The following is a 12,670-nucleotide window of genomic DNA, read 5'->3' as shown; positions in this document are numbered from 1 at the left end:
CTCCAGTTTTTTCCATGAAACAGCTTGGAAACTGACTTCTTGACTATGGACCTGCTCATCTCTAAGTAGACCCTGATGATTACTTCATTTTTGTAAAGTTAAATTTCAAACTACAACCCCTTTTTTCAGTTTTTTCCCACATCTTCAAATTGTGAACACAAAATTTAACAATATATGTCATAGGAAAAAACCTTCACTAGATTCTATTGCTCTTGGCACTTCTAAGACATGATGCCCATCTCATCCATCCAAAGTAGAATATTTAAATATGATTTTAATGAACAATAATGTGCAGCCTGGTATATGATAGGTATTGCATTGTCAAAATTTCACACAAATTTGTAACAAGAAAGCAGATAGTTACTGATAAATATTTTGGATTTATATAATTTTCTTGTTGACAGAAAATAAGTGGTCCAAACTTTATAAGTCACATTCATCATAGTTGAATCCTAATTATTTCAGAAATAGGTTAACTGAAATTCAGATGCACATACCTAAGCATTTTAGTACCTCCTTAACATTCAAAGTTATTCTCTGATCAAATGACTAACTTGATTCATCTTATATCTTTAATTTCAGTGGAGCAAAATGAGAACTTTTCTTTACAAGTAAATCTGCCTATTCATAAAACAGAATTTTTATTCATCTGATCATATAGTGGTGAAATGTTAAGACAGCACAACTTTGTGATTAAATGGAATAAATTTGATCACACAATGAAAAGAAAAGAAATCAACACAAGAAAGAATGATGTATTTGAGAACATTTTTAATAAATAATGTGACAAAATTACTTTTCTGATTATTGGATTTTCAGTATGCAAAATTATGGCTAAAAATAAGAGGCTTCTTACATGAACATAATGAAAACATTAATCACATGGATTGTTCCCTTAGTACTGCACATCCTTTCTATGTAACTTTCAAATTACCTAAGTGAACACATTTAGTTTTTGGTGAACACCAGCTTGTTTTTTTGTGGTTCAGTTTTGTTTGGCTTAGTTTTCCATTGGGGTCAGGCCTGATACCTGTGTATGAATAAATGTACACTTTTTCTTCAAATAGCACCAATTATAAAGTCCATGAATTTTATATAACGACAAGAAAGGATCATAAAAATCTACAGTCAGAGGGCATCATTTGACAATTCAAATCAAGTAATGCCTCTCTTTGAACTTATAAGCAAATCTTGTAGGTTTCAACATTGGCCACAACAAACTTAAGCCTTTTTTCTTTAAGTCCAAGAAAAGCAAAGAACCACTGGGTTCATGGCCCACAATAAAGTATGCACGTTACCTCACCATCTGTCATCATTCAAATATTCCAAATACAAACATAGAGCATTAACAAAACAGGTTAAAAACGCTTCTCAACATTTTTTTCAATAAGACAAAAAAGGTTAATAGTTACAATGGTTTACAAATAAAGTTTAGTGATTGTGCTTTTAAAACCAAAAAAAAAAAAAAAGATTAAAAACAGTGCATTACAAAAACAAAAATCAAACTTCCTTAAGTGGCACTTCTGCAAGTTGAACTGACACTACCAGAAGATATTTAGGCCAGTTAAGATAGGGATGTCCTTATTCAATTGGTGGTTAAAAACATCCATTTGTTGGCATTATGCATTTGTAATTGTTTTTTTTTTTTTTTGATTGAAAAATAGAACAAGGTTTTTGCTAGGTTTACTTATGACAATGACTAGACAACCAGAGATCCAACTGGCTTACCCCTACTTATCCAAAAGTACATTTCCAATAAGAATATACTTCAATGATTGAAATGAAGACAAAATAAAGTACCACCAGGGGTTGCAAAGAGTATATATTTACAATGTTTCTACCCCATTCAAATTGATTGTGGTTGTTCTGCATATGTTATATTCTTATCTTCTCCCAGCAGAGGGTGGTATGAAAGACTGATTTTAAAATCATGTTAAAATGAAGTATGTTTTAAGTCTCATTAGCAGTTGGTTATAGAAAAATTATATATTGAGAGCCCTTGGCATGAGGTTGATTAATCAACTTTGTATCTTTGATCAATATTTTGCTGTAAATCGGCTGGATATATAAGCAGTGCAATGCCATATCTCAGGGACAAAAAGCAAAGGAACCATTTTGTTCTCTCCTGCTGGCTGATGACTGAAGCAAGAAGTCAAGTACTTCCCTTTCTGGAAGTATGGCGTAATGGTTTGTTCCAACAGCAAGAGGAATAGGGAGGTTCTTCAGAGGGATAGGAATCAAACAACAACAATAAAACCTCAATAAAATTTTAAAAATGGTGTTCCAATAAGAGGAATAAAAACGACAATTTGCACACTCTGATTGCACTGAACATTGTATCTGGCGTCACGTGTCATGAGACATGAGGCATCTTGAGCGAACATTTTCATATTAGATCTCACAAGCCTCTCTGGTTGTCTTCAGCTTTCAGTTTCCTGTAAGAGATAAGTTATTGTTAAATGTGCAAATAAATCTTACAGTGTTGTCATATTTATTTAAATGTCTGTATTCTTACAGTTCATGTTTCTTCATTCATTCAATGGCATACATTGGAAAGTGCTCATGGCAACTAATTCATTTGTCCACTTTTGTTGGTTTGTGATAGCAAATTCAATAGTTCTTTAACAAGTACCAAACTATGGTACTTGGTGTTGGGGAGAGTGGTGCAGGGGAGAGAGGACTAGGAGGAGGCTGAGTTCTCTCCTCCCCACAGCCCCAACTCAACATTAAAGCTCAACTTTTACTGGCTTTAAGTATTAGAGTTATTTACAACAACTTTTCATCCCCCTAAAAGGCTCCTCTACTTAAAAAAAAAAAAGACTTGAAAATCAACTTCTCTAACAGCATTTGCAGGAGGAGAGTCTTCTCATTCCACACCTCAAAATCCAAATACACTGGCATTATAGGAAAATCAATTAGACATAATTACTTATAATTTTTCATCTTCTTTTATAAAAAGTTGAAGTTTAACACTCTAACACTCTACTTGAGATTAAATATATTTTTAAGAAGAGAAACTTCTGCTCGACTTGTTTTTTTATTAAATGAAGAAAATACAAACTTAAAAACAGGAGGTGATTTTATAGTAGGTTATGATTTACTGTCAATTCCATCTTGTATCGCTATCTATAGATTCCAACAAAGGAGGGTATCTTTTACTCAAGAAGTCTTCTCCTCCATCTGGGAAGGTCAGTGTCAAGTATCAGGTTCCCATTTTCAGAAGACTGAAGGTGGAAGATAGTTGGCCAAATCAGTCAGATTAACCCCAATAATCACTAGGGTAGCAGATAACACAGGTAGAACACCCTCACTGATATCATATCACTGTCACTTTATTGGGTTTTTGTAAGCTACTACAATACTATGAATTAAAATAATCTAGATCAATGTTCTTATTTCCTATCAACATATTTGCCACGTAAATTTCTTATCTGAATATCTGCATATGAATATGAACCACAGATCAAAAAAGAAACCATTATTACCATTTAAAACTTTGGAACACATTTCAAGAAAATCATTGAATTCTCAGAATTTCAGTTGCTAGCATCACTAACATTAGGGTTTGGGATAAAACAGTAACATTTCTGTAGACTGTTGGATATTCCTAATTTGGAGGCTAATATAACAACCAGAGCAATGTTGGGAAACTTAAAACAAATTATAGATACCTCTAATTCTTCATTATTTTCTTCTCCTCTTTCATATCCTCCAAGAATTTGCATTTCTGCAATATTTCTTCGACCTACATTTGCTTGTTCTCTTTGTCTGCTTCCTGATCCTCTTGATGACATTGAGCTTGAAGAACTAGGATCTCTGGGATTATTTGATATCGGAAAAGTAGGTCTACAGTAAGGTAGAATATCCTCTGTGTAATGAAATATAGTAAGTGCATATGAATACCATTGTACACTTTCACTGTATAATGTGTCACTCAAGTCTACAAATCTCAATGGGGAAGCATGAGTGTTTTTGAGGAATAAATGAGGACATTTTATAACAATAATGAATAAGGCAGCACTGTCTTTTGAAAATAAAAACAAGCCTTGTGTTTTTCCGGGTAGTGGTTGTAATTTAGGTTGATTCCACTCATAAGCTCTTGTCCACCTCAAAATCACTTGGGATCCACATTATTGAGAGAGGTAAACGAAACCTGGAGTCAGACTTGGCTTCCAGTTCTATCCTTCATTATGTGATCTCTGATTATTTTAGGCTTTAGTTTCCACTTTTCTAAAAAACTGACAATAGTATCTACACCCAGAGGAGCCCATAGTGTTGATGTAAAAACAGATGAGATATTAAACCTCTACGTAAACTATGAAGGATTATTATAAGGCATTGATAGAAGCAAAGCCCAGTCTCCTTGAACTATCAAAACAGACTCAAGCCCAAGTTTGCTTCCCAGACACCAAGACATCAACTTCCATTTCACACCATATTTACATTGTGAAACCCTGAATCTAAGAAGCCTGCCATCAGTGCTAGCTTCAGAAAACAAGCTACTCTGGTACACTGCTGCCTCCTGAATTTCTACCTCCATATGGCTTTAAATTAGGTGCTGCTTCTACTGAGGCATCCTTCAACTGCTCACTTCTCTCCAAAGCCTGTCCACTCTACCCTTGGACATGAAATACATAAAAAACTAACTCTTCTGCATGCAGTTTTGTTTTCCTCCCCTAAATGCTTCTCCTGTCCACACTGCCTGAATGAAATCTGATTTCCCCCGAAGTTTCCACTGAAGTTCTCTCCAATGGAAGGAGGAAGACCTGCCTCTGGCTCATTAATACCAGCTCTAAATCATTGCTTCCCCATCCTTACCCAAAATCATTCTCCTCCTGTGAGCGCCAAGCAATCTACTTATGTGGGTTGTACAGTCCTCCTTGATAGCACCTTTCTCTTCCATTCTACTCATCACAACTTTCACTCCTGACGCAGACCAGACTCGCTGGGGTTTCATGATCAATGAAGACCACTACTCTTGCACCCCAACCTCACAGCACTTGATCCTGTGACCTTCATCTTCTGTCCCTTCTTCATCAACCTTTTTCCCTCTATTGACTTTAGATTTTGAAAAACTACAATATGATAAAATCTCTCTCATGCCAAAAATTTTCCCCTTAAGCTTGTGCTCTACACGAATCAATACCTTCTCTCTCTTGTCCCTGCTCAGCAAAGCTGCTTTTTTTTTTTTTTACTGAATTTGCATTTTTAGTCACTGAAAGTTTTTTTCAATTATTTTGTTGAGGTCATAATGGTTTATAACATTGTGTAATTTCCAGTGTACATTATTATTTCTCAGTTTGTGTATAGACTCAGCAAAGCTTCTCGAAAAGCAATTTGAACTCAACATGGTAGTCACAATTCCCATTCACTCTTTAGCCCACTGAAATCTACTTATGCCCACATTACTACAATGAAACTGCTGACTTTGATAATGCTAACCATGTTTCAGCCCTTATGTCTCCAGACTTCTCACTGCCTTAATCTGGAAACCACTATCAACCTAAATGTTATTTCTCTCAGCTTCTAGTTCTCCTTCCTTCCTGGCCTGTCTTCTTTGGGCTCTCTATGCAGTGCCTCTTATAATTAGATGTGCTGCAGGTTTCTGTATAACCCCATGTTTATATAAACTTTTATATATAAAAAATTTTATACATATATAGTCTTATATCTATATAAATTTTTTTCCCACTCACCCTGGGTGATTTCATCCATTCTTACAGATTGTAACGTTTTCTAGAAAATAGCTGTCATGAGGGCAGGCATTTTCCTCTGTTTTGTGTACTAATATACTCTCAGCTTGACATATAACAGATCATCAATAAATAGTTTCAGGTGAATGAATAAGTGGCTTTAACTACTATTTTACCATGATGAATCATTTATTTATATTTCCAACTCCTCAACTATGCTTAATTGAACACTTTCTCTTGAGTGTCCCTCAAACTCAACATGTCGAACATTGATTTCATCAAGTTCCACTCCTCTGAGATTTCTTCCCCCTCTGTATTCCCTAATATAGCTAATGATATTACTAATCATTAAGATACCCAAGATAGAAAACTGGAATTATTTTAGAATCTTCCCTCCCTTCCAACAACCTGCCCATACCTCTTAAATATACCTTTTCCACACAGTCAAATATACAACAGATAAGGCTGATTTTAAATCTAAAAAGTTTCTTGAGTTTCCCCACTTACTCTTTCCTGCTTCCATAGCTTGGTTAATATTCTCTACATGTCTTGTCTCTACATGTCTCCTAACAAGTCTCTGTTTCTTAAGTTATTCCCTGTAAACTGTCTTCACTCAGCCACCCTCCTAACAGGAACTACAGGCTCTCTACGACTTAAGCTTACACTTATCCCAAGAGCGTCATCTTTGACCACCTTTACTATCTAACGATACTGAATTTCTTATAGTCTCCTAAATATACCTCAAAGCTTCTCATGTTGACTTTCTCTGCCAGAACATTCTATCGACTCTTCTTACCCAAGCTGAATTCCACCCATCCTGAACACTCAGGTTATGTGTCATTTCCACCAGAAAAAATCAAGAAGTCTTTCTTTACATTACATCTCCCACAAGAATGGACTAATTGTTCCTTCTCTGGACTCTCAAGTATCATGGAATCATGAAGATCATACCAAGTATGAATATATCTGTGAATTTATAGATTACCTGTCTGCCTCTCTGAGTATAAGCTCCTTGAGGTCAAGGTTCATGCTTATGCATAAATCTCAAGACTAGTATAATACTTAATAATACAGTAGGTGTTTGATATATGTAGAAATAAATTGAACTAACTGTGGTGAATGTCAGCAAAAAGATCAAACATTCAAATCTAGAAGACCACTCTCTTTAATTAAAAACAACCATTTGTTACACATGTAAATCAGGGTGCCTCTTTCATTATAAATAATATAAATTCAATTATGAAGATGAAAACCATAGCAATGCATAGAAATGATAGTTTAATGACACCTACACACAGGGTTTTGGTTCAAATAAAAATTTGGAAAAGCAAGACATATAAAATAATAATTGATGAGTTATCTCAGTGTTTTGCAAGGAATAGTTTCTCATTTCTAGATTAATGGTTCCAGTCTTGGTCCCGTAGGTAGAAATATTTTTATAACACAAAGGACGACTTATTAAAGTTCTGAAGATTGATAAAAATAATGTCATCTCTTTGCTCTAATTCTGCATACACTAAGATCATTCCAGGTTTACAAAATTTTCTCCTGAAGATTCCCACTTATTTTGGAGGAAGCTTGCTTGTGAGTAGCAAATTGATCCATACTTTCAGGCCAGATATAAACTTCATAGTTTACATCATGACATTCTATTTATGAATCACTACTTGGAGTAGTCACCATGAGTCAAAATTTCAGATCACCTTTAGCTTAACTGATAAAAATAAGCTAAGTTTTTCAAACTTTAGATTGTGGTGATGTCACCAAGGACTTTGTAGTCATGTAGTGGAGGCATCTGTCTGAATGTACAGCTTTACTCATCACCTCGCTGCTGAGTCCATGCCTGGTTTAAGAGCTCAGGCTTCCAACACAGAACAAAGTGAAACTGTCCTCTACGTTGAAAGGAAGTTGCTAATAACTAGATAACAGAACGATAGATTGATGTCTAATCTTACCAAAATATATCTACGAAAATACAGCAGTAAAGTGCACTGACAGCCTTCTAAGATTCATTTGTCTACCACTTTCTTGATTCTTTCATCAGTCATCTTCCTTTTCTTGTATCTCTTCCTCCTAAACATTTCTAATCATTCTGCCTTCTTGTCAAACTCTAGCCCAACCTCTCCTCCTCTTCCCAACCTCTGAAAAGAGCCTATACTCCTCACCTCCCTTCCAAAATTTCCATTCACTTTCCAAGCCCCTACAGTCTGGATTTTATTCTCACTACTATACTAAAAACAGTTCTTCTGAAAACCACCCACAAATAACATTTTATAAAATCTTTGTGTGTCCTTCCCCACCCCCCACCTCCATTCACAACCAACTTTCACTTCTGTGGCATTTTATATTTCTTCCTTTCTTAAAATTTCCTCCCCCATTCTTTCTAGGATATTATTCTCTCTAGTTTGGATATCTTGATTATTTTATATATTTGGGTGGATCCATCTCAGTTTCTGTAACAGAATGTCATTCCTCTGCTGAACCTTTAAATACAATCATTTCTAACTATTGATGTGCTGGAGCTGGCTCACACTTTCTCACATGAGCACACCCATCTCTTCCCAACTCATTCACTGACTTTATACTAGGAACTTGAAACTAGACATTTGGGGAGTAATTACATAAGAAAAGTAAGAAAATGGCTACAAATTAGAGTTTTGTTTTGTTTTCTTCCCAGAGAATTGATTCCTAAACATTAACCAGTATGTCATTGCTGATAATTTAGCCTTTGTGATTCATACAATTTTCACCTCTGTGTTCCTTTTTCTAAAATCCACTTTCTACTCACGACCTTTAAACGTAAATCTTTAAACTTAGTTCTCTAAATTCTTACTGATTTTCTTCACATCTGTGATCTTATCAGCACCTTAATCCATTCAAAATTGACATTATTTTCCCTAAGACATCTAGCCCTATCTCTATGTTTTTTTCTACATTGGTTGATACAATTATGTCTCACTAGTCATACAGGGCCATCTAATTAACATTTGAATACTTTTTTTTTTTACTCTATTATTTCATTTTACTTTTCTACATTTCAAGTAGTTACCAAGTCCTATTAGGTCTATCTCTGAAAAGCCCGTGTAAACTGTTCTCTCCTTTTCATTCGCGTAACTACTTTAATTCAGTGCCTACATATTTTATACCTAGATTATTTTGCAATGTTCTGATACCTTCATCTACCTGATTCCAGTCTCTTCCTTCACTGTAGAGTGTTGCCAGTTATTTTTCTAAAACACAAATCCTACTATGTCATTTTTTGCTCAAAATTCTTTGCTGGCTCACCACTGCCTCTATTATAAATCCCAGGCTCTTTAAAATAGTGTTCTTGGACTTCCCAATCTGGCCCAACTACCCTTCTAGTTTTATCTTTTACCATTTATCTCTTGCTCCAAGCATCCTATTCTCCATCCAAACTGGAAATCAGTGTTCACCAAACATTCATTTTCATATTTTCATGTTTTTCGTCCTTTACCTGATGTCGTCTTCTCCCCGCTTACCCTGTTGAAATCATGCTTTCCTTTAAAAATCCAACTCAGTTGGCATCTCTTCAAGGAAGTCTTGTATAATATCACATACAGGAATGAATTGTATGAGAATTGTTTGATTACATTCCTGTCTCCTCCATTAGAGAGGAAGTTTCTAAATCTCATGTGACCCTAGAGAACTTAACAGTGCAAATGTATGTTTAATCTATATTTATTTGCTGCTTGAATAAATCAGTACCTTGGATGAGATGAGTCTTTGCTGGTGGAAGGTCTCGTTTTGTTGCTTTGTTTCCTCGTCCTTTCCCGTCATTTTGCTGTTCCTGTGCTTCTCTGGTTTCACCTGGATTTGTTCGCATATCAGCAACTTGTCTTCCATCCAGTACTTCTCTTCCCTTGTAACTGCCTCCTTTTCTGTCTGATGATCTGTCTGTTCTTGCTTCTATAGACGGGAGTTTTGGCACCATTACAGGTCGTACCTCCAGCTGTGCCTTGGACTGGACAGTGGGTGACTTTATAGCAGGTGGTGGCACCGGAGGAGGTGGAAGATCTAAAAAGAAATATTTAAAATACTGTAAAAGTCTGCCACTTATAAAATCACCAAATATTAAGATTATCATTGGAGTCACATTCATCTGTGAGATACTATATCTTGAAGGAACTAGAATAATTGAAGGCAACCAAGAAATAAGAAGACCAACAATTTTAATGTACTTGTTGTTATCTAGCTCAGAAATATTGACTCATAGAGCTATGACTCAGAGATTATCTAGTCCTGGGATAGCTAATGCACACACACACACTGTAACTTTCCCTCCTCTAACCATGGCGGATCTTCCTAACTGATTTCAGCATGATGTTGCTGGTCTCAGACACATATCCTCACTCCTTCAGGCAACCACTTCAAATTGATTGCGGTTGCCACTTGAGTTGAGACCTATTTGCCATCTCTAATCTAGTCTAAATCCCTTCTCATTTTATAGATAGGGAAACTCAAACAACTCGATCTTAAGTTATTTTTCAATCTCAAAGCTAGAGATGATGAGAACCAGGACAAATGCCCTTAGATTCTTAATTTCTGGCTCAGTATTTTCTATGCTATTTCATTCCAATGTATGTTTATAATCTACCATTCATTGATGGGATCTCTCCACTTTGTATATTCAACCAGAGGTTTCAAACCAGATAATCATTGGTGTAAATATAGATTAATTTCATCTATCTATATGGTTATAGTTATATATTATTATATTACACATAATAGAACATTATATATAATTCAATTTTTTATGTTATAGACATATTTAAGGGTACTTAAGTACAAAAGGAGGCATCAAGTTTGATATCTAGAAGATTTATTTTAAGTGGTGCTCTTTTAAAATGACTCCTATGTACACTCCAGGGAGGAGAAATATGCATCTTAATAATAGTTGGTAAGTTAGTAGAAGAATATGAACAGATTCTACTATTAGGCTGTCCTGGCTAATATGGAGGATGGATTAAAAGGAAAGGCTGGAATCCAAGGGGCCAAGAGGTTATTGTAATAGTTCAGGTAAGTAATGATAGAGGATAGAATTGTATTTATGGCTGTTCAGATGGAGAGTAGATGTCTTTGAAAGAGATTAAGGAAGGAAAATCAACATTATTTAGTGATCAATGGAATACAGTAGTGGAGGAAAAGCAAAGAATCTAAGATGAGTTTTAGGATTTTTGCCATAGAGGATGAGGTAGATGAGAGAAACATCACTGAGCATAAAGAATGCAAGGATGAGAAAGAGATGGCTTACAAAGGAGGAGTATGAGTTGTTTTAGAAAAATGAATAGGAGAAACCTTTAAAGTATCCAGGTGGAGATGTCCAGCAGATTGTCATACATACAATTTGAATTTCAAAAGAGGTCAAAACCAAAGGTACAGAGATTTGGGAATTACCAGTACAGTTACATCTTTTTAGTCATGACTTTAGAAATGGTAATGTTTTCATATTTGGAAAGTAATGTCTATGTGATAGAATAAGTCAACTAAAAGGCATTTCTAAAACATCTATTAAATGCTTAGTATTATAAAATTAACCTTAAAGTTTTAAACAAAAAAAAATCTTACATGGTAAAAAATTCAAAAGTCCATAAGGACTTGAAAGTACAACCCCTCATACCTTCCCTCTTCTTTTTCAAATCCTTAATATTAATTATGCAGTTTAAATAGTTTTCTCTAGATCAATCCAGAAATTGTTTATGCATATGAACCAGGGCTGCCAAGTCACATAACTCTGGGGAGCAGCATTCACATCAGGGACTATGTAAAATGGCCACATCTGGGATTGTATACAGTGCCTGTCTGCCCACTCATACATGGTGGCCTGAGAAGAAGTACCATACACAACCTAAGACCTATCTTCCTTATCAACATAAATGGGATTTGCACTTCCTTCACCTGCACAGCTGTACACATTTCCATGTATGTACATACAGCTCTACCTCTTTTTGTGAAAAGTTTGTATAATGTTCTGTCTTATGAATATATCACTATTTATATAGTCAATTCCTACCAGATTAGGTTGTTAACAGATATTTTACTATTACTGACAATGGTCTACTGACTATTATTTGCATATACCAGTATGAGAAGCCCTGGGATATTAAAATTGTACCCTGAAAATTCTTAATATAATAGCAAATTAAAGATTCTAGGAAGCATCAGTTTTTACCAGGTGTTTCTCACTCTTGTATTTTTTTAAAAAAGAATTAATCCTTTTTTCATCCCATATGTAGGTATAAGTTGTTTTGAAACTAATTGTCTTTTGATGTTATATGTTATAAGTAAGGCATCAGAATTCATTGTAGTGGTCTTTGAAAGCAGAAAGCTTCAAGTACCATCTTACTACCAGCTGTTTTACTTAGGACTCCATCATTAAAAGTAGTCAAAAGTTTTTATTTCCTTTTGCTGAGGAAGATTCACCCTGAGCTAACATCTGTTGTCAATCTTCCTCTTTTTGCTTGAGGAAGATTCATCCTGAGATAACATCTATGCTGATCTTCCTTGGTTTTGTACGTGGGTTGCCGCCATAGCATGGCCGCCGATGAGTGGTATAGGTCTGCACCTGGTAACTGAACCTGGGCTGCCAAAGCAAAGCATGTCCAACTTAATTACTGGGCCGTGTGGCTGGCCCCAAAAGAAGTCAAACTTTTACTCGTGATTTTTTTTGGTGCTAGTTCTCATGGCTTACTGTGTTCTAGTTTCATATAAATAGCCTCAACACTTTATCCAAAATGATAGTCAAAGTACAGCCAACAGCACTAATTTTCACCTGATTCTACAAAATGAAAAGCTTTTTTGTCTTACAACATATATTACCATTGTCACTAGTGCCTGATTTTCTACCTCTACTACCTTAACAGATTTTTAAAAAACAATACTTAAGAAAAGGGACTATCGTGAGAGTCCTCCCTCATCTGTTTATTAAACATAACCCAAAGACAGAGTTAAACGATGGA

General features: G+C 35.3%; 1 protein-coding gene across 16 annotated transcripts in view; it reads right to left on the bottom strand.

Annotated features, from left to right (window-relative positions):
• Positions 1–754: 754 nt before the first annotated feature.
• The window catches only part of ROBO1 (roundabout guidance receptor 1), a 1,062,925-nt gene continuing 1,051,009 nt past the window's right edge, over positions 755–12,670 (bottom strand). For all 16 annotated transcript variants that reach the window (XM_070597856.1, XM_070597864.1, XM_070597866.1 and 13 more), the window contains 3 exons: positions 9,420–9,728; positions 3,672–3,868; positions 755–2,435 (listed from right to left, as the gene is read on the bottom strand). In XM_070597856.1, the coding sequence (XP_070453957.1) occupies positions 2,421–2,435; positions 3,672–3,868; positions 9,420–9,728 (521 nt within the window). In that variant the 3' untranslated portion in view covers positions 755–2,420. The remainder of the gene's footprint in view (positions 2,436–3,671; positions 3,869–9,419; positions 9,729–12,670) is intronic.

The sequence above is a fragment of the Equus przewalskii genome, chromosome 27 (assembly GCF_037783145.1).
Source record: "Equus przewalskii isolate Varuska chromosome 27, EquPr2, whole genome shotgun sequence".
Taxonomy (NCBI): Eukaryota; Metazoa; Chordata; class Mammalia; order Perissodactyla; family Equidae; genus Equus; species Equus przewalskii.
This window is presented reverse-complemented; position numbering and strand designations above follow the sequence as displayed.